This window comes from Alternaria incomplexa (assembly GCF_024043165.1).
Source record: "Alternaria incomplexa strain BMP 0042 chromosome Unknown scaffold_15, whole genome shotgun sequence".
NCBI classification, from domain to species: Eukaryota; Fungi; Ascomycota; class Dothideomycetes; order Pleosporales; family Pleosporaceae; genus Alternaria; species Alternaria incomplexa.
Genome location: NW_026249864.1, coordinates 773,722 through 792,999, shown reverse-complemented (window position 1 = coordinate 792,999; position 19,278 = coordinate 773,722). Strand labels below are relative to the sequence as shown.

The 19,278-nt window shown below is 53.1% G+C and overlaps 9 protein-coding genes across 9 annotated transcripts; 6 read left to right on the top strand and 3 right to left on the bottom strand.

Annotated features, from left to right (window-relative positions):
- Positions 1 to 130: 130 nt before the first annotated feature.
- On the bottom strand, positions 131 to 818 carry J4E90_009347 (uncharacterized protein; the record flags this gene model as incomplete). The annotated part of the gene is made up of 2 exons (XM_051438866.1): positions 131 to 309; positions 371 to 818. The coding sequence occupies 2 exons, from the start codon at positions 816 to 818 to the stop codon at positions 131 to 133; spliced, it is 627 nt and encodes a 208-aa protein (XP_051287529.1).
- Positions 819 to 1,708: 890 nt separating this feature from the next.
- On the top strand, positions 1,709 to 3,032 carry J4E90_009346 (uncharacterized protein; the record flags this gene model as incomplete). The annotated part of the gene is made up of 2 exons (XM_051438865.1): positions 1,709 to 1,713; positions 1,985 to 3,032. 2 exons carry the CDS (start codon positions 1,709 to 1,711, stop codon positions 3,030 to 3,032), a joined length of 1,053 nt encoding a protein of 350 aa, XP_051287528.1.
- Positions 3,033 to 3,213: 181 nt separating this feature from the next.
- J4E90_009345 (uncharacterized protein) lies at positions 3,214 to 3,603 on the top strand (the record flags this gene model as incomplete). Its single annotated transcript, XM_051438864.1, has 2 exons — positions 3,214 to 3,222; positions 3,274 to 3,603. 2 exons carry the CDS (start codon positions 3,214 to 3,216, stop codon positions 3,601 to 3,603), a joined length of 339 nt encoding a protein of 112 aa, XP_051287527.1.
- Positions 3,604 to 6,057: 2,454 nt separating this feature from the next.
- Positions 6,058 to 7,879, top strand: J4E90_009344 (uncharacterized protein; the record flags this gene model as incomplete). The annotated part of the gene is made up of 3 exons (XM_051438863.1): positions 6,058 to 6,130; positions 6,589 to 6,785; positions 6,851 to 7,879. The coding sequence occupies 3 exons, from the start codon at positions 6,058 to 6,060 to the stop codon at positions 7,877 to 7,879; spliced, it is 1,299 nt and encodes a 432-aa protein (XP_051287526.1).
- A 1,149-nt stretch (positions 7,880 to 9,028) lies between these two features.
- On the top strand, positions 9,029 to 10,140 carry J4E90_009343 (uncharacterized protein; the record flags this gene model as incomplete). The annotated part of the gene is given in 2 exon segments (XM_051438862.1): positions 9,029 to 9,033; positions 9,048 to 10,140. The coding sequence occupies 2 exon segments, from the start codon at positions 9,029 to 9,031 to the stop codon at positions 10,138 to 10,140; spliced, it is 1,098 nt and encodes a 365-aa protein (XP_051287525.1).
- A 346-nt stretch (positions 10,141 to 10,486) lies between these two features.
- On the top strand, positions 10,487 to 11,863 carry J4E90_009342 (uncharacterized protein; the record flags this gene model as incomplete). Its single annotated transcript, XM_051438861.1, has 2 exons — positions 10,487 to 11,089; positions 11,141 to 11,863. The coding sequence occupies 2 exons, from the start codon at positions 10,487 to 10,489 to the stop codon at positions 11,861 to 11,863; spliced, it is 1,326 nt and encodes a 441-aa protein (XP_051287524.1).
- A 565-nt stretch (positions 11,864 to 12,428) lies between these two features.
- J4E90_009341 (uncharacterized protein) lies at positions 12,429 to 14,290 on the top strand (the record flags this gene model as incomplete). Its single annotated transcript, XM_051438860.1, has 3 exons — positions 12,429 to 12,542; positions 12,658 to 13,191; positions 13,238 to 14,290. The coding sequence occupies 3 exons, from the start codon at positions 12,429 to 12,431 to the stop codon at positions 14,288 to 14,290; spliced, it is 1,701 nt and encodes a 566-aa protein (XP_051287523.1).
- Positions 14,291 to 14,901: 611 nt separating this feature from the next.
- Positions 14,902 to 15,943, bottom strand: J4E90_009340 (uncharacterized protein; the record flags this gene model as incomplete). Its single annotated transcript, XM_051438859.1, has 3 exons — positions 14,902 to 15,163; positions 15,217 to 15,652; positions 15,712 to 15,943. The coding sequence occupies 3 exons, from the start codon at positions 15,941 to 15,943 to the stop codon at positions 14,902 to 14,904; spliced, it is 930 nt and encodes a 309-aa protein (XP_051287522.1).
- A 1,042-nt stretch (positions 15,944 to 16,985) lies between these two features.
- Positions 16,986 to 19,146, bottom strand: J4E90_009339 (uncharacterized protein; the record flags this gene model as incomplete). Its single annotated transcript, XM_051438858.1, has 2 exons — positions 16,986 to 19,050; positions 19,100 to 19,146. 2 exons carry the CDS (start codon positions 19,144 to 19,146, stop codon positions 16,986 to 16,988), a joined length of 2,112 nt encoding a protein of 703 aa, XP_051287521.1.
- Positions 19,147 to 19,278: the final 132 nt, after the last annotated feature.

Genomic DNA, 19,278 nt, shown 5'->3' with positions numbered 1-19,278 from the left:
CAATGGATGCCAGATCTTCACTGCTTTTCGATCCATTCTTTTTGAGCTCTCTGCTTGAGCGGCTGGTCCGCACAAGAGGCTTACATGTCCGTTCGACATCAACTTCCATATCACGTAGCCTTTTTCAAGCTCAGTAGAACTTCACACCTCCAACGCTTTCTACTTCTTGTTTCGTGAACTTGGTACTCGGTGTCTTTTGTTGGTCCTTATCCGGTGATTGAGTAGCCTCTTGGATAGCAGCATCTTTCTGTGCCTTCCTCCTCCTCTTACTTTGGAAAAGAGCCTCCTCGTCCTGGATATCTTTCAGAACTATCACATGTCAGCTTCCAGACTGCCTCTAATCATGTCGTGTTCCAGAGTGTTGGCTTACCCTCAGCCCATTCTCTTTCATCCGCCTCATTCCCCGTTCCCAAAACCGCTTCTACAGAGACGTCTTCCCCTCTCTGTACACGCTCAATAACCTCTTTCAATACCCCAATCTTCGCTTCGGCTTTGTGAAGGTTGTGTGTCCTCTCCTGCTTCAACCATAATATCTGGATAGCCTGGCTGCCAACGAGCAATCCAAGAATGATGTACGGGGTAGCGGGGTTCCATTCTTTGCGCCTAGGTCTCTCAGAGCGCGTCTTGACTGGCGTTGGTATCAGAGAGGCCCAGAAGCTCGGCTGAACAATGCGCGGGAGGGATATGAAGCGTGGGTGCGACAGCGGGGGTGCGAACATGGCGAAAGCGCGCGCATTCGGACGCGTAGGCGCGAGTAGGGCGGTACGGTGGCCTACGGGCATGCGTAGCAGCTGGCGGAAGAGTCCGGACGGATCCATGGCTAGACGTTGTTTCGATAGGTGTGCTTAGGGCGCGTGGGATGGAACTTTTGGTCTCTCTACCATATTTTCGGATGCAGCGGCTCGAAGTAGTTAGCGTTGTTGGAGATGCCGAGGTCCCGCCTGCATCTCGCATCATTGACATTGCTCCATAAGCGTCATGTCTCTTTACATTCACGACGCTCGAATATGAGTAGATTTGCAAACAAAGAAGGCGCAAGAGGAGCCGCAGGAGGCGACGAAGAGGATCTGTCGCCATTTCAGAAGGTATCGCAATGGTTTGAGGCCATACGCGACAGTGATTACGATGCATGTTACCTTGTCCATGCAACTACGCTGCTCTAATGCTATATCTGTAGGGCCACGATGCTATCCTTGCGCGAGAACTCAAGGTCGAATCAGTTACCTATGCGCCGACAAGCAGCAATCCTCACGAGTCGCGCAACGTCATGAGCTTCACGGTACCTAAGCAGCTGTGCAACGCTGGTGGTATGCTTCATGGCGGAGCCGTGGCTTTGATCTTTGACATCACGACTTCCATGGCCATTACGCCTTGTATCCGCGAAGGGTTCTGGGATGGTGGACATGTCTCACGTAATTGTAGGTGCAATCTTGAGGCATCCAAGAGGTTGGAATATGGAGTGTGCTAACTCGGCATAGTGAACACGACCTACCTTAGGCCTGCCGCTGAGGGCACAAAGGTCTTTGTCGAGAGCTGGGTCGTCCATCTTGGGAAACGATTAGGCCAGACGAGGGGAGTGATGAGGCTGGGGTCTGAAGACGGCAAAGTCGGCTATACCTGTGAACACGGGAAAGTGAGCCTGGGTAGTAATCTGTAATAAATGCAAACGTTGGGGGCTGATAGAACGAAAGACGGCTAAATGATGCACATGTTGTGAGGTGATGGGGATTGCGACTAGTGGACCCTGTATGTCATAGGTAGCCGTGTAGCCAACCCCAGCGCCAATGCATAGCTGCCATGGCCATACAGTAGGCTTCCCACGGCACCCGCGACTTCCACTACCACCGCACCCACACACACCCAATCATTGCGCCAATGGACCTTGGAGATGAAGGGAGCTCTCCGTGGGGAGGTATGTGTCTCTTGTCTTGCCGACGACACTGCGCACAGCTGACAAGCCTCCAGATGTGCCCTCACGGTCGAGCCCTGCGCCGAGTACTCACAAAGTAGAGCAGAACGACAGCCTGGACCCCGAATCCTCCACGACCTCGTCCAAGCCAGCGACCGATGCTGCCCCTACAGCCTCCGCCGCCCCGCGCTCGCCTGCAGGACGCGGCCCCAGAAGGCGACAGTATGGCCTGCAATCCACCAAGCTTGAGGCTGTTGATGACCCGCTGGGCCCTCTGGGTGCTCCCTCGCCGTCGACAGGCCCTGAGGTTGCTCCTCCAGCGCCGCCTCAGAAGGAAGCTGCTGCGTCGCGCACCACTCGGGCCGCCCCCGACGCCTCCACGCCTTCGCTGCGCGGCATGATGGATTCGGTCGACCTTGATGACGACGACGCGCAGCTACGCTCTTCCCAAGGAGCCAGAGTACCGCCTCCAGTACAGGCTCCTTCGAATGCCACACCCCAGCGCCAGACACAGCCAAGCGTCAGCGTCGAGCAGGCCGCGAAGCCGTCCTTTGCCATTTCGGTCGGCGACCCTCACAAAGTCGGTGACCTCACGAGCTCGCACACAGAATACTCTGTTACTACCAAGACGACGTCCAAGGGCTACCGCAACCCCGAATTTACCGTCTCGCGCCGCTACCGTGACTTCCTCTGGCTATACACACAACTGCACAACAACAACCCCGGAGTCATTATCCCTCCACCACCGGAGAAACAGGCCGTTGGGCGCTTCGAAGCCGATTTTGTTGAGTCGCGACGCTCCGCTCTGGAGCGTATGCTTAACAAGGCGGCTGCGCATCCAGTATTGCAACACGACAGTGACTTGAAGCTGTTCCTCGAAAGTGAAGCCTTCAACATGGACATCAAGAACAAGGAGCGCAAAGATCCCGGCATAAGCGAAAGCAAGGGCATGTTCGGCTCTATGCTCTCTGGCAGCAGTGGTAAATTCGTTGAACACGACGACGTACGTACAACGTTTCTCAAGATTAGTCACTATACTAACGGTACCATAGTGGTTCCACGACCGCAGAATCTACCTCGATGCTCTAGAAGCACAGCTCAAAGCTCTTCTCAAGGCTACTGACTCTGTAGTCACACAGCAGAAAGGTCTAGCTGAGGCGTGTGGCGACTTCTCGGCTTCTCTGCATTCTTTGTCTGCTGTCGAGTTATCGCCATCTCTGTCTGGTCCGCTTGATAGCCTATCCGATATCCAGATTCGCATTCGAGAGCTTTACGAGCGCCAAGCCCAACAAGACATCCTCACCATGGGCATCGTAATAGACGAGTACATTCGTTTGATAGGTTCTGTAAAGACCGCGTTCCAGCAGCGACAGAAGGCCTACCATTCCTGGCATTCTGCCGAGCAGGAGCTACAGAAGCGGAAAACCAATCAGGACAAACTCTTGAGGCAGGGCAGATCACAGCAAGACCGTCTGAACCAGCTCAGCGCCGACGTTGCGGATGCCGAACGCAAGGTTCACCAAGCAAGGCTGCTTTTCGACGATATGGGTCGTCTGATGCGTAGTGAGCTAGAGCGCTTTGAGAGAGAAAAGGTCGAAGACTTCAAGTCAGGCGTGGAGACCTTCTTAGAGAGTGCTGTAGAAGCACAGAAGGAAGTAAGTTCACCTACCACGTCTGATATTCCGGCTTACTGACTGGCGTACTAGCTCATCGAGATTTGGGAGACTTTCCTGATGCAATTAGACACGGATGAAGGCGATACTTTCGTCCCTCCCGCGGGTGTCGTCGCTTCGTCGAACGTGGATGAGGCACCAAGTAACGATTCTACCAATAACCAAGACTCAGAAAGACCGGAAGTGGGTAACGAAGGTGTGTCAGAGGACCAAGACTAGAAGGGCTATACGAGTCGTGAAGCCTTTGCCATGTGGGAAGTGTGGGCGCGGCGTTGTGAGGATTAGCGCTCATGTCGGGATAACAACCCCCGATTCCCGTATATACCGCACGGGTTAGAGATACTCGGTGCTCGCTAGACAGTATGTCAAGTGACCCGCATGTGGATACTGGATAATTCATAAACTGGGATGCGTGGAGCACCTCCCTGTTTGGATTTGCTAAGATCATTGCAAGTAATCTAGCTCATGGTTCCTATATAGTACTCATTGACGTCATTGGTGGTCTCATGGCCCTCTTGCGTTTCGTTTGGGATTCTATCTCGGGAAGGTATCCGATAAACACCATGTCCTGGCATGAGATGTGTTGCTGATTCTCGTCGAGCCACTACGCGAAGTTTTCAGAAGCCGCTCCTTTGCACCTGTTGCATCGTACGGTATGCCGCTCGCTCCCTCGGTGCCATGTATCTGACGTGTCTCGGCCACAGGCTTCACAAGCATTTGTTGGGAGTGTCTTTGCGATGATAGTCTCGAGGAGTGACGCTCTTGAAACAGTCAAGACCTTAACGATACTTGAAGCCTTGAGGCCTGTTCTTCCGCCACGCTCAGTAGACAAAAACTTCCACTCCTGCAGGACGCTCAACCACCACAGGAACCTTTGTTCTTTGGGCCCCAGAAGAAGTCGATATGTCGGGTCCGCGCTCGTTTGTCGAGCAGCCCATTCAGATTGAAGGTCTTCCGTGTTCAGGTGTGGATACGCAAAGTCCGCTCTGGATGTGTAGACTGAGGGGTATTTCGACGCAAAGACATCCTCATTGATACTGGTGAGGCTGAAACGCGCGAATGGACAATGGTCCGCTAACTCTTTCCATGATTCGTTCGCGGTTGTAAGGCCATCTACGCCGGGGAAGATGATCAGCACGTTGACACGGCGGTCTTCCAGCATTGAATGATAGTGTTCAATTACGTTCTGAACGCTTTCGCGATATTCTGCGTTTTTCTCAAGCAGTCCAAAAACCGTGCTTCGAGAAGATGAGTACCCTATGAGGTATGGCATCCAGATCGGCGTGGGTGCTTCTAGCTCATGAACGCCGTCCGGGCCTTCGGTGCGGTCGTGGGGCAGCGCAAGACGGTTAAAAGTTCGTTCCCAGAGAGTATACAAAGCGTCAGCAGCGTTCTTGGCCTCGGTCGCCGAGTCATCGTACGCCCACGAACTAGATCTGCCGCTGGTTCTGCCACAAACCAACACAATGTCGTAAGGGGTATTGATGTCGTCGGCGGGATTAGCAACGTGCCGGTCCGAGCCGAATAGCGCTTAGGCATCTTCGGAAGCCTCGATGCATTCGTCGTCAAACTGCGTGTCGGCACCGCTCGATTGATCAATGGTGTTTTCACAGAATGGCGGGTTTTGAATGTCGACGCCAACGCAGTACCCATGTTCTTGCATGAGGGAGTCCTACTCGACCTCAGTGTCGACATGTCGCCGGACAACGTAACACCAGCGTCTTTTTACCCGCTTCTCCTGTGTATGTGGCTGCAGTCCAAGGGAGCCGTTCTGAGTAACGGCAACGATGGCCCCATGTAGTTCCTCTTCGTTCGCTCTCGACATGATTTCAAGATCTTGCTCGTCGAGTTCCCATGTGCCAGGCGCGTCTTCTGCAGATGCTTCTCGCATGGTCGTGTTGTAGGCGTCTTGTACCTCCTCGTTTCAAGGCCCGATGGACCCTTGGGTCGCCAACGCCGTGACCACTTCACCCACGACTGCAGTTCGTAGCACCCATCCAAGCCCACGTGCGCGCTTGCCAGCGATGTTGGCTGGCCGTCTGGTCTCTGCTATCACGCCGCGGGCCAGCCATGCGACAAGCATGCCACAATCGTCCTCGTACTGGAGTAACACATGTGTACCATCAGGCCTTGACTTTACACATTGACAATTGACATCATTGGCTTTCAAATTTTTATCTATGCGTTTCGTTACATCCTACATGACAGTGCCTTGCGTCATCATAATCGGAGGTGCGCGTCTATCCGCTCCAGTTTTCGCTTCCTTCGGCGTGATGTTGCATGTCGGGCCAGGCGCGGGGTTGAGAACACTGTATCGTCAGCTGTTGGCCAAGTAGGCGCCGGCAAAAGAGGCGGTTCGCAGCCGGCTAATTCATCGCGGGCAATCGCCGACATCTTCGATGAGAAGCACCGTATATAGCTGGGCTGTCGTGCGAGGGTATCGCAAACGATACACATAACGTCTAACCCACCATCATGCCGCTAGTTCGTAATCCCATCCTTCCAGGTTTCAACGCGGACCCATCGGTCCTGCGTGTTGGAAATGACGGTAAGATATTGTTGTGTTCAACTTGAGAGAATGAGCTAACCAGAGTACCATAGTGAGTATTACAGTTCCTACAACTCCCCGATTTCGACTGCGGGACTACCAGGAAAGCCACCGTTAGGATTTTTCGATGTGATCTGGGGATTGTTGAACCTCGGACCTTAGAAGTAGGACATGGCACAGACTAACCTTGGAATTGTGTCAATTAGTACTACATCGCAACATCCACTTTTGAGTGGTTTCCGGGAGTGCAGATACACCACTCCACGGATCTTGCCAATTGGGAGCTCGTGACACGCCCACTGAGCAGGAAGAGTCAATTGGACATGCGCGGTGACCCCGATAGTTGCGGTACGTATTCGATCAAAATTGATTATATTCGCGCATTTCGTAACAGACTTTAGGTGTATGGGCACCTTGCCTCACACATGACGGCAGCAAATTCTGGCTGGTGTACACAGACGTCAAACGCAAAGATGGCTCCTTCAAAGACACGCCCAACTACATCGTCACTGCTGATCGCATTGAGGGTCCGTGGTCTGACCCCATTTACATCAACCACTCAGGATTCGATCCTTCACTGTACCATGATGACGATGGCAAGAAGTACTTCATTAATATGCTGCAAGACCACCGAAGACGTAAGCAGTTCTTCGTTGTAAGTGAATGCCTTCCGGCGACAAGTCGTTGCAGCAGATACCGAGCTCATGGATTTACTTGTAGGGAATCAGAATGCAGGAATGGGATCCTAAAACGAAGAAACTTGTTGGCCCATGGAAGACTATCTTCCCCGGTAGCGACTTAGCTCTGGTAGAAGGCCCGCATCTGTACAAGCGGAACGGGTGGTACTACTTGTTGACTGCTGAGGGCGGCACAGCATATGAACACGCCTGCACTTTGGCACGATCCCGCGATATCTGGGGCCCATACGAACTGCATCCTCAAAAGCACATCATCACTTCCAAAGACGCACCGCTAGCTTCGCTGCAAAGGGCGGGTCATGGAGATATAGTCGACACTCCGGACGGCAAGACGTACATTGTCCATCTGGCTGGCCGCCCTACAACACAATTCCGTCGCTGTGTTCTTGGGCGTGAGTGCGCTATTCAAGAGGCTTACTGGGACAAGGATGATTGGCTATATGTCAAGAACGGGCCCGTTCCATCTCTTCATGTCGAACTGCCGGCAGCGCGCGACGATACCGCATACTGGGCTGAGCAGCGCTACGAATTCAACAGCAAAGATGGTCTCCACAAAGACTTCCAGTGGCTCCGCACACCAGAGCCAGAGCGCATCTTCGATGTCAAAGATGGTGCTCTGCAACTCATTGGGCGCGAGGCCGTTGGATCCTGGTTCGAACAAGCCCTTGTTGCACGCCGTCAAACGCATTTCTCCTATGATGCCGAGACAGTCGTTAGCTTCAGCCCAGACGACGAACGCACATTCGCAGGCCTGACTGCCTACTACTGCCGCTTCAATTTCTTTTACTTGACCGTCACGGCCGACTCTGACGGCAAGCGTGAACTGCTCATCTTGAGCTCGGAAGCTTCGTGGCCGGACGGCAATTTGAAACTCCCGCTCGCGGAGCCGGTGTCACTCCCACAAGAGGGCAAGGTACGATTGGCGCTGAGCATTCGGGGTAGAAAACTCCAGTTTAGCTATGCGCTAGAGGGACAAAAGGATCTGACAGAGATTGGACCGGTCTATGATGCTTCGATCCTGAGTGATGAGTGTGGTGGTCATCAAGCGTGAGTTACTTTCCTCTATCAATTACATGATGATGCATGCTGACTTTGCAAACACAGACATGGAAGCTTCACGGGCGCATTTGTGGGTATGGCGGCATCTGATTGCAACGGCACAGAGAAGGTGGCGTCTTTTGACTACTTCATATACAGGCCTGCTCACCACGAAACGGACCGCTACGATATGTGATAAGACAGTATATATTCGTCGGCACCCCGGTGTAGCACAGCTCCATTCAATATCGAAGATGCCCTGCTTGACATGGTGCACGCACAAGTCCGTAATCTCATCAGAAATGTATGCCTACAGCTTGGCTGAGGCATCTATTGCACGAGGGCACGAATACGTGTTAGACAGGATGTGATAACCGGTAGTGTTGATACAAGATCGCGGCTTGAAGTGTTTCAGACCAGCATCCGTAGCGCCGGGTCTGCTCTAGTCTGAACTATCGGCAAACGGCACCATGACTCGCGTAGAATTTGGTGTTACACCATGGTGAGATGGGGCTCCAAGTGGAGCCTTTTCAAAAGTACGGACTCGAGGTGTTGTACAAAGTCGGAATTGTGCAGTCCAAGGCTCAAAAGCAATCTCAGGCTGATACGGCTGTCGTTCATCTGTCTGTGTCGCAGATCTCTGTGTCCTGACCCCTGCGTCTCAGCACCGTTTCATAGCATGACCGCGAATCCACGATGGACTACATAGAGGCTGAGTTGAACCTCAACTTGTCGACAGATATTAAATTCATCTTAATTACTAAGAGATCTAGCTGAGCTCAGCTTCTTCGTTCGATCGACCCGGCCCGCCATACACGCAGACATTGCGCAACAGTACCCTTCCGACTTCAACCCCAGCATAAGATGTGGGCACCAAACCGCGTAACTCCAGGAGCGAAACGCACACCATCTGTCCATTCTATCGCGTCCTTTCAATCAGGAAGTCGCCCCGTTTCGATGAGTTCACCTCAAATGCAGAGACGACCGACGAATTACGAGTCAGACAACTACTCTGACCTGGGTTCAGAGGACGAACAGCCACAGCCACAGCAATACTCCCGTCGTCCACAAGACACCTCCATGTCAGCCATGGCGCAAATGCAACGACAACAGCAACAACCTAACCCCACAGCACCTTTGTTCTCTCAGAAGAAGGCAAACGATGTCGTACACGTAGTCAGCGCGAACAAACCGCAATATCAAGACCAGCGAACCTTTGTTGAGCGACCAGTGGACGACGATGCAACATCGCGATCTTCCACTCTGGATGGCAACGAGGAGGACGTCCCCTATCCATCGAAGAAGTCGTTGGCGCCTTCAGCCACGAAGATGAGCCTCACAGGCCAGGAGCCGGTATCTCCAGCACCCGCACCGCATGTCCCTGGTCCTCTGGAGTCGCAACTTGCCGCCCTAATGTCCAAGCTTGTCTACATCGAACAATCGAATCCTGCCATATCAATCAAGCCTGAAGAGTACGAGCAGACGATGGCGCGTCTGAAAGCGTTGGAAGACGAGAAGAAGACATGGTGGAAGCGACACGACGCCATCTGGGCCCTTCGAGACGAAGATGTAGAGAACAACATTAAGATTCGTGTAAGTGTGAAGACGATGGATCAGCGCAAGACATTAACTAACATGTCGATACAGGGACTGCTAGCTAGCTGTCGACGCGAACTGGACGCGACCAAAAAGCTGCGCGACGAAGATCTCATCAACGTGCAGATTGTACGGAGCAAGCTTGCTGAAAAGACAAGAGAGGTGGAGCGATTGCATGCACAGACTGGACGTAGCAGTCCAAGCCGGGGACGTCCAGGTAGCTTTCTCGAAAGGCGCGACACAACCGACCTCTTTACTGCGGCCAAGGTGGCAGCTCTCGAGCAGCGAGCTCTCGAATTAGAAAAGCGAAACTCTGATCTTGTCGCGCAGTTAGGGGCGCCGCGAGGTGGCAGCATCGACGATCTAAACCGATCGACCGCTCACCAAGCGTGGAAAGGGACCGTTGCTGATCTTGAATCCAAGATCAGGGCCAAAGACGCTGAGCTCGAGCGGCTACGGTCCCAGGGTGCTTCGGGAGGAAGCGGGCAGATGGACTGGTACCGAATTGAAGCCCTGCTTGAGGAACATGCTACCTACCGCGAGAGCATCGGAGGCAAGCTGCAGGCTCTCCGGTCGGAGAAGGAGGGACTCATGAGGGATCTACACCGCAAGGAGAATGACTGCCAAGTGTTGGAACTCAAAGTGCAGACGCTGCAGAGACGGGCGAACGTGGTGTGACGAGACTGTGTAATGCTAGAAGCGAGTTGGCTACCCAATACCCCTGGTTATGTGATTGTTTTTATTTTCACCGTATCCACCCATTGAGGAGCCGGAAGATGTGAGATGGTGGCTGACGTGGCTGGTGAGGTCAATGCGCAACCGCTGCCTTGGCAGGTACCTGGCAAACATCGTCATATCCCGTCGGTTGTGGTCGAGCACGTCCTGCTTTCGGCTTTCTCCACAGCGCACGGCACGCTGGATCCGGACAATGACATCGTTTGCGCAGCCTGGGGCAGAGCTTAAAGGCGATCATGTATCCCAACTTTCCTAGGTACGGCTCGCGCTCTAGCCTACATTGCCCACCATGCAGTCGGCCCTCGTTTCCATCCTCGCAATTGCTAATGCAGCCACGGCACAGGCCGCCTACTCGTTCGACCCTCTGCAGCATCTTGCTGGCATTGCCCCGTACTTCGAGGACCCGCGCCTCGACCCCAAGCCGCCACAGGGCTGCAACGTAACGCGCGCGTCGTACCTCATTCGCCATGCCGCCATCTACGCCAACGACTTTGACTATGAGGAGTACATTGAGCCCTTCACCGACAAGCTGAAGAACACGACGGCCGACTGGCGAAGCGCGGGACCCCTGTCGTTCCTGTCAAAATGGCAGACACCCATTAGCGACGAGGAGCTAGAGGATCTCACCTCGGTCGGAAGGCTGCAATCGTACAAGCTGGGTGTCGATGTGCGTCTGCGTTACCCTACGTTCAAGGACCCTGAGCGCGTATGGACATCAACGGCCGAGAGGACCGAGCTCAGTGCATCTTCCTTCATCGACGGCCTCGTGGCTGAGAGCAACAACACCGAGCGTGTTTCCGTCCGCGAGGATGCTGCTCGGGGTGCAGACTCCCTGACGCCATACAAGGGTTGCCCCAAGTACAGCTCCTCATACGGTAGCGAGCAGTCATCTGTACGTAAACTCACCAAGACAACATGACTCCAACTAACAATATTCCTCCAGGAATATCAAGAAACGTACACCAAGCCCATCGTCGAACGTCTGAATGCGTACGCCCCTGCCTTCAACTTCACCAAGTCGGACATCGTAGGCATGCAGCAGCTGTGCGGATACGAGACAGTCATTCGTGGCTCTTCCCCCTTCTGTTCGCTCGACCTCTTCTCCCAGGACGAGTGGCTCTCCTTCGAGTACATGAACGATATCATGTACTTCTACAACACCGGCTATGGAAGCCCCGAGCTGTCGGGTGCTCTTGGTCTTCCCTGGCTTAACGCTACTGCCGTCGAGTTGCTCGCGGACGAGGCCGACCAGGATCTCTACGTCTCCTTCACTCACCGCGAGTTGCCTCCTACTGTCGTAGTTGCTATGGGTCTGTTCAACAACTCCGCTAATACCGGAGTGAACAACCCAAACATCACAATGCCCCTCGACAGGCCCAACCATGCGAGAGCGTGGAGATCGTCGAGGATCCTACCTTTCTTGTCCAACATCGCTGTTGAGAAGATGTCATGCGACAGTTACGGATTCGCCGCTGACGAGTACATCCGCGTCCTCGTCAACAAAGACCCGCAGCCGCTGGCTTGTGCTGATGGCCCTGGAGAGAGTTGCTCCAAGAGCGCGTTCCAGGATTTCGTTCAAGAGAGGGCCGACATGTTTGGCGGATTTACTGAGGAATGTCAGCCCGAGTACTCCAACTCTACCGATGTTCTCACCATATTTAATTAAGACGACGTTCTGAGTCGCTAATAATATAATGTTGTAATGTTCAATCATCTTCTATGCATGCTGCAAGGTGAATGCCGAGCGTCGCTAGTGGACCCCACGATCGCGGGCACTTGTTGAAGCGTCGACGATCATCGTGAGATGAACAACACTAATAATCAAACATCTCTGAATAATCAAGTGACAGGTGTTTGCGCATGCGCCAAGTCTTTGGACAATCTCTTGTCCGCGGGCTTCCGCTCTAAGCTGCGCGCGGATAGCACATGTGAGCTACATTCGCGTGGCTTATCGGCTTCAACATCGCATGCAGGGGGCGGAAAACCATCCAAGGAAAGATGCCGATTAGGATTCAGACAGCCAGAAGCTTTCACGTGCAGCGCAAATGTGCCGATGCAACTCAACAATTGCCCAAGGTGCAAACTAGCCCTATTGATTTTTGTAGACGTCATGACTGGCAGTCTTGGTGTGGACTGATCCAGGAATACCCGAGCGTGGCGCGCTACAACGCGTCTTCTTCACAACGCTCATCGCAATTGTGCCGCCTCTCACACATCAATCCGTCTACTAAATGGGGGAGCATATCGAGAACAAGGGCACGCGCCCTAGCGCGATCGTCGTCGGTGCTGGTGCCGGAGGTGTCGCTACCGCAGCGCGGCTCGCAGCGGCAGGCTACAAAGTTACTGTAGTCGAGAAGAACGATTTCTCTGGCGGAAGATGCAGTTTGATACATCGTCACGGATATGTAAGTCGATGAACGTGCGGCAGCATCACACGACTCAACGCTAATCGTTACGCAGAGGTTCGACCAAGGTCCGAGCTTACTACTCCTACCTCGATTCTTCCATGAAACATTCGAGGATCTGGGCACCTCGCTCGATGCAGAGGGCGTCAAGCTGGTCAAATGCGAACCGAACTACAATGTTCATTTCCACGATGATACTACCTTCAAACTCTCCACCGACATCTCCATCATGAAGGCTGAAGTCGAACGTTTTGAAGGCAAGGACGGATTCGAGCGGTACCTTGCTTTCCTGCAAGAATCACATCGACATTATGAGGTGTCCATCATCCATGTGCTGAAGAAGAACTTCTACTCGTTGCTGAGTATGGTCCGTTTCGACTTCTTATTGCATCTCTTCGAGCTGCATCCTTTTGAGAGCATCTATTACCGGGCGAGCAAGTACTTCTGGACGGAGAGGTTACGGAGAGTCTTCACGTTTGCAAGCATGTATATGGGCATGAGCCCATTTGACGCTCCGGGAACGTATAGTCTGCTGCAATACACGGAGCTGGCCGAGGGCATCTGGTATCCCATTGGCGGTTTCCATAAAGTTAGTGTACTCCATTGCAGAAAACCTTCTTTACTAACGTGATCAGGTGGTCGAGTCTCTTGTCAACGTAGGTGAGCGTTTGGGTGTCGAATTCAAGTTCAACAGCCCCATCCGCAACATACAGATATCGGACGACGGGAAACGTGCGACCGGCGTTGTTTTCGAAGATGAAAGCCAGGAGCCATTGACCGCTGATGTGGTTGTCTGCAACGCTGATCTGGCCTACGCATACAACAACCTCCTCCCATCCACCTCTTTTGGACGAGCTCTCCTGAAACGTCAAGCGTCTTGCTCAAGCATATCCTTCTACTGGGCGCTAGACCGACAATTCCCCGAACTAAGCGCTCACAACATCTTCCTCGCGGAAGACTACAAAGAGAGCTTTGACAGTATCTTCAAGAAGCACCTGATTCCAGATCAACCCAGCTTTTACGTCAACGTCCCCTCCCGCGTCGATCCTTCCGCCGCGCCAGAGGGCTGTGATTCCATCGTTATCCTGGTCCCAGTCGGTCACTTGGAAGGCTCATCCGACGACCAACACAAGGGCTCGGGGCACACGAAAGGCCTGACCCAAGACTGGGACTCGATGGTAGCATCAGCACGTGAAATCATCATCAGAACCATGGAAAAGCGACTCAAGATCTCGCTCGGTCCCCACATCATCGAAGAGACCATCAACACGCCCGTGACATGGAAATCTACATTCAACCTCGACCGTGGCGCCATTCTCGGTCTCAGCCACTCCTTCTTCAACGTGCTCAGCTTCAGGCCCAAGACAAAGCATCGCAGCATCGAGGATCTGTACTTTGTCGGTGCGAGTACACACCCTGGCACGGGTGTTCCCATTGTACTTGCTGGTGCCAAGTTGGTCACCGAACAGATCCTCCATGACCGCAATGAAATGAGCCGCATCCCGTGGCGCCCGCTGGACGCCAAGGAAGAGCCCAAGCCAGCTCCTGGTCCCCTGGATCGCACTCAGAACGGACCGTATCTTAGCTGGCTTGTCTGGATATTGTTGAGCATTGCCCTCGTGTTTGTGACGGTACCGGGTGTTTTGGTGTACCAGAAGGCTGGTAACGGGTTGCTGGGCGATTGGTAGTGCTGTCGTATGTAGTTTACTGTAGATACGGGCGTAGATAAGGGCTTTTAGTATATTAATGTTGTTGGTATACATTGTACTTGATTTAATGACCACTTTTTGTCATGGAATCCTGAGGGGTCACGATTGTGGGTGAATAGATATGAGCAACAAACGTTGGCTAGCCTGTTCATCAACGTATGCGCGGGACTTGGAGAAAGGGTTGCGGAAGTTATATAGTGAACGAATACGGCACGAATGGTGTGTGCAGAATGCATACTCTAGGCGCAGAAACATGGGTTGTACAATCGAGTCTGCCTGTGTTGGTGGTATACATCAGCGGAGGGTTGGGTGGTTAGAGTATCTGATGGTCGTGCACTAGCTGTGAACATGTCAAATGAATGTATGCAGAATCATTCTGAAACACGTTTGACAAGGTAAAAAATTAATTAAGTATCTACCAGAGAGGGTATCTTGAAAGTACTCATGATTCGATCCGCGTTACAGTTCCACGTTCTCATCCCCGGTGGGATTGCAAACGCGAAGGTCATCCTAACATTACAACTACCACCATACCTCTGATCTCTCCGTCTTGTCAGAGGCCACTGTTCACCTTAAACCCAGAGATTTGTTTAGACAGTGTTGTCCACGTGAGGAGCAGTGCCGTTGTAGCCATCGGGGTGGGTGGCAGTTGCGCCTGAGGCAGCAGTCTCAGGCTTGATCTTCTTCTCCTGAACGACAGCGTCGGCATCACCGTAGTCGTGGATGGCAAGACCCAAACGGGCAGGGTCGATGCTCCTGTGGCCCCACAGAAGGAGGGCACCGAAGCAGGGCTTGGCTAAGAAGTCAAGGACGCCGTAGAAGACCGCTTCGCTGTCAGGAGCGATGAGGTTGCTGTTCTGATGTAAGTGACTGCGCAATTATGATCGTTGTTGGGTAACACTTACGCGCCCTCGCACACTCCCCATGCGACTGGGTACAAGATCCAAAGCAAAGTAGTCAAACTTCCGCACATCATGAAGGTCCTCTCGACATCACGGCCGAATGACTTGGCGTGGATGCGCGATTCCCATGCGAGCTGGTAGACGATGTAGAAGAGAGCGACGCAGCCGAAAACAAAGTAAGCCCACTTGTAACGGCTCTCTACGAGAGCACCGATAAGACCAGTGATGACCATGATCTCATCAACGACAACAACCCACATGATGGTAGGCCATGGCATGCCGGCAGTGAGGAGCAAGTCGATGAGCAGAAGAGGCGTAGTGATGAACCAGTCGATGTATCGGACGTAGTAGATCGAACGGTAGGTTCCTGCTACCTTGGGGTCGCTACGGGGGAATTCGACTGCGATGGGTGTGAAGCCCAAGTTGGCTCCCATGGTGACTGTGAAAGTGAAGATCAGTACACATCCCTCATGTTGTAATGGGAAGCGCTTGACTTACAGTAGGCGATGCATGCGACGAAGACAACGGAAGCAGTGATGTAGTGGAAAAGGCGGTCGCGACGCGCCTTGCGGTATCCAAGACCGATGAAGATGAATCCAGAAAGACCCATGGCGGCGCAGATAGCGAAGTAGAAGTCGGATCCATGTGTGGTAATGGCAATGTCTGCCGTCGCACCATTAACGGTGTTGTCATTGAGGTTCAGCGCATTGTTCCTGCGAAAGACATCCATTGCGAAAACAGTGGTAAAATGCCAAATGAATACTATGGGCTGGAATGTACCAAGAGGACTGCTTAACGAGGACAAGAGGTAGCAGGTACTGCTTATATCTTGAACTTACCGCCCATGAGATCTAGAGATGCCATCATGACGACATACCTTGAGCGGATTGGAGCTTGATCATGCAGCATGTCAAAACCCTCAATCGACCAGGGGCCCAGACTAGGCCGAGACTTGTTACTCAAGAGCCGGTGACGGTGAGTGACGGCCAGTCAGAAGCAGGCGCTGCGTTTAGCATTTCCAGTTTCTCTTTTCCCAATGGCTGATTTCAGTGACGGTTGCTCGGTGCAATAGCCATGTCACACTAGGATCATCATCATCGACGCTAGAGGTTCTGAGCATAGCGCCCGGCCTTTCCGTCTCACCACCTGAGCGAGCGCCACTAGGATTAAGCTTTATGACGTTGATCTATTGAGCTTACTTCGACATCGACTTGCATCTGTTGCATAACGCCAGCCGAGTCAACTTAACGCTGGCGTTGAGTTGGCTTGAGGCTAGTTTGGGTTTTATTGTGTGTTGAGAGTGTTTGATGATATTGACACAGAGTTTCGTGGTGAGATCGTGAAAAGGGCCTTCTGTGTGCGCATCATGGGGGGAGAATGCGCATCGTGAGGGGAAGAAATGCATGGCAGCGTATCATTACCGTAACGGCAATACTGTGGTGGTGTGATGTTCTTGTCACGTACTGCCCAGGCAGGCATCGTTCCTATCGGTTGTTTTACGTCAGTGCGGGAGTCGAGTAGATCAACAGCTACGGCAGGGATCGGCGCAACGAAGCTTTCTGTTCAGAGCGGGGCAAATCTAGATGCCGCATTGACTAGGGGAACGTCGCACATCACCAGGACAACACTCGGCACATGTGAAGAGCGGTAGTGTGAAGCTTTCGATATTAAAACTCGTGGAAAGAGTTTGTCGACTACGTAAGAAGGTGGTAGCGCTAACGTCTCGAAACCATTCGATCCGTTAGACAAGTGGTCCGAACACAGAGACGTCACTAGCCCAGACAACTAACTAGAGCTTTTCGCAAATTGCTCGATCCTGCCTCAGACTGTGTTTCTGACACGGATCGCACAGTTGCGATTTCTCGCTGTTGAGCAATGTCCTCTTCTGTAAACCAGTTCCCGTGCAAGCCGTAGGGTATTCTAGCGCCGAGTTGGATCTTGCAAACGACAGTCTGCATGTCCCGTGCATCCAATACCCATAACTCGCTCTCTGCATCTGGCTTGCATTCCCCGTCTTCATCCAACTGGTCCTCGTTGAAGACATAGAACAGCAGGTACCCGTCTTCTTCGACGAATCCCGCTTCATCACCACTTGCACTGTTCGCTGAACGAGGTACAAATCTCGCTTCCTGTCCAAAGTGATTTGGTGGAAGGTGGAATGCTTTGATAGGATCATCGCGGTCGTCTGAAGCAAGTATCTCGTCTATTGTGCGGGTGTCGATGCAGCCGTCCACGGCCTGTGGGGGTGATTTCTGGGCACGATTGAGCAGCGTCTGTACATCAACTCTTACGAGTATGTCGATCTTTGTCGCCTTGCCTAATGCCGCGCCAAACGATTCGTCGGACGTGCTACATCCGTAAATGTACCGTGCGCGTGACATTTCGGTGAAGGGCGAGATGGTGGGGAATTCGAAAGGGATCGCTGCCAAGGCGAACTCATGAGTGATAGTGTTCGATGAGCCGAGCGCGAGTGAGAACCGGTAGTAATACAGCCGACATTGTTCCTCGTCGTCATGTGAGATGGGAACGTTGTGGGGCGCCTTTGATGACTCTGGTTCGTTGTGGACTCCCAGCAAAGGCGACGTTTCATCTGAATGAGACTTCTCGGGATCTTGTACATGCTCTTCGTCATCGTATTTGGCGAAGAAAGACATGGGCCTGCTCGCTTGCTTCTTGCTCGGGTTTGGAGGAGGTTCAATGTTCCCGGCACTGAACACAAGAGATGCGGTAGTCAACCGACAAGCTAGCATGTTAACGGCTGATATATCGCCGGTGCTGTTGTACTCATCCCAAGTGTTGGCCGTGTGAAGAATACAGCAGCCGCTTGTCTCGAACCAACGTACTAATTCCGGGTGTCGCCGGGGAAAGACACCGAACCTGGCTGGTTTCTCAGGTTGGTAAAAGACAATGGGCTTGTTCATCGCCAAGTTTAATGGGGTAAGGGAGAGCGGCAGGTCCAGTATGACGGTATTGTGTCGTGACACACCGAAATCGTGCATAAGCTTCCCGCCAGAGCACCCGGGCACTGGCGCGTTGATTAATCTGCTTCCCTCTGAACCTGATCTCTTTGCAACAGAGCCTTCTGATGGAAGTAGGGAATAGTGAACGTAGGGCGCGACGAAGTTGCAATGGAACAGAACCATCTCGTTCGTGACCTTGTCGACCTTGGGATGACCCGTTGTCCACTCTTTCATCCAGCTCAGTACACCAGTTCCACCAAGAGCTTCAGGCTGTTTCTCGTCGTTCTTGTCCTTGTCGCCGGGTGTAGCCTCGCCTTCGGCACGGTTACCGTCGAACCAGCCGACGGTTTCCAGGCTTGGCAACGCAATGCGCATTGGCGGCCCGCTCTCACATGTCGCCAACGCACGTCCATCGTGGTATAGTATGCTGGTGTTGGCGACGCTGATGCGCTTGATAGCGCGTGCAGAGCCTGAGAGATGGGTCCAGAATACGACCAGTACAGTACGTAGGATGCGCCAGAGGATAAGCAACAAGCTGGAAGCAGGGTTGACAAGGGTCGCGATGCTAGGTAGGATAGGCGTGCGTAGAGTCGGATTCTCAACGGCGGTGCGGTACACGTCGGTGGTGATGAATTGGTTGACGAACTTGACAGCGGGCTTGGTAGGGTCGGCGACAGAGCGACTGAACCAGACTCCAGCGAGCATGCCGTCGCCGTCGAACCAATGCGCTTCACGTCCCAAGTCGGAATTGGTCACGGGATTGCCGCCGTTGCGGACGTACATGCCGCCCAGCAGCTCTGGTGGAATGCGGCCGGTCCATGAGACAGGCGTAGGGGGGCATCTTGTAGAGACAGGCGCGAAGTTGCCAGAGAGATATCTGGAGCGGGTTAGTCAGGCCGTGTAGGGCAATGAGCAGGAAGGCGTACGGGTGTTTAGGCGTCGACTTGCTGCTGTTCGGTCCAGGCGTGGACATTACGGCGGTATTATTAGCTTGGCGGCATTGGAGAACGGTTTGGTTCAGGACAACGGCGCAGGCAATTCATTAGTACAGCGCGTGCAGTCTTCACGTGTCGCCGCGGCCGGTGGGAGGCAGGGCACGGAGGCA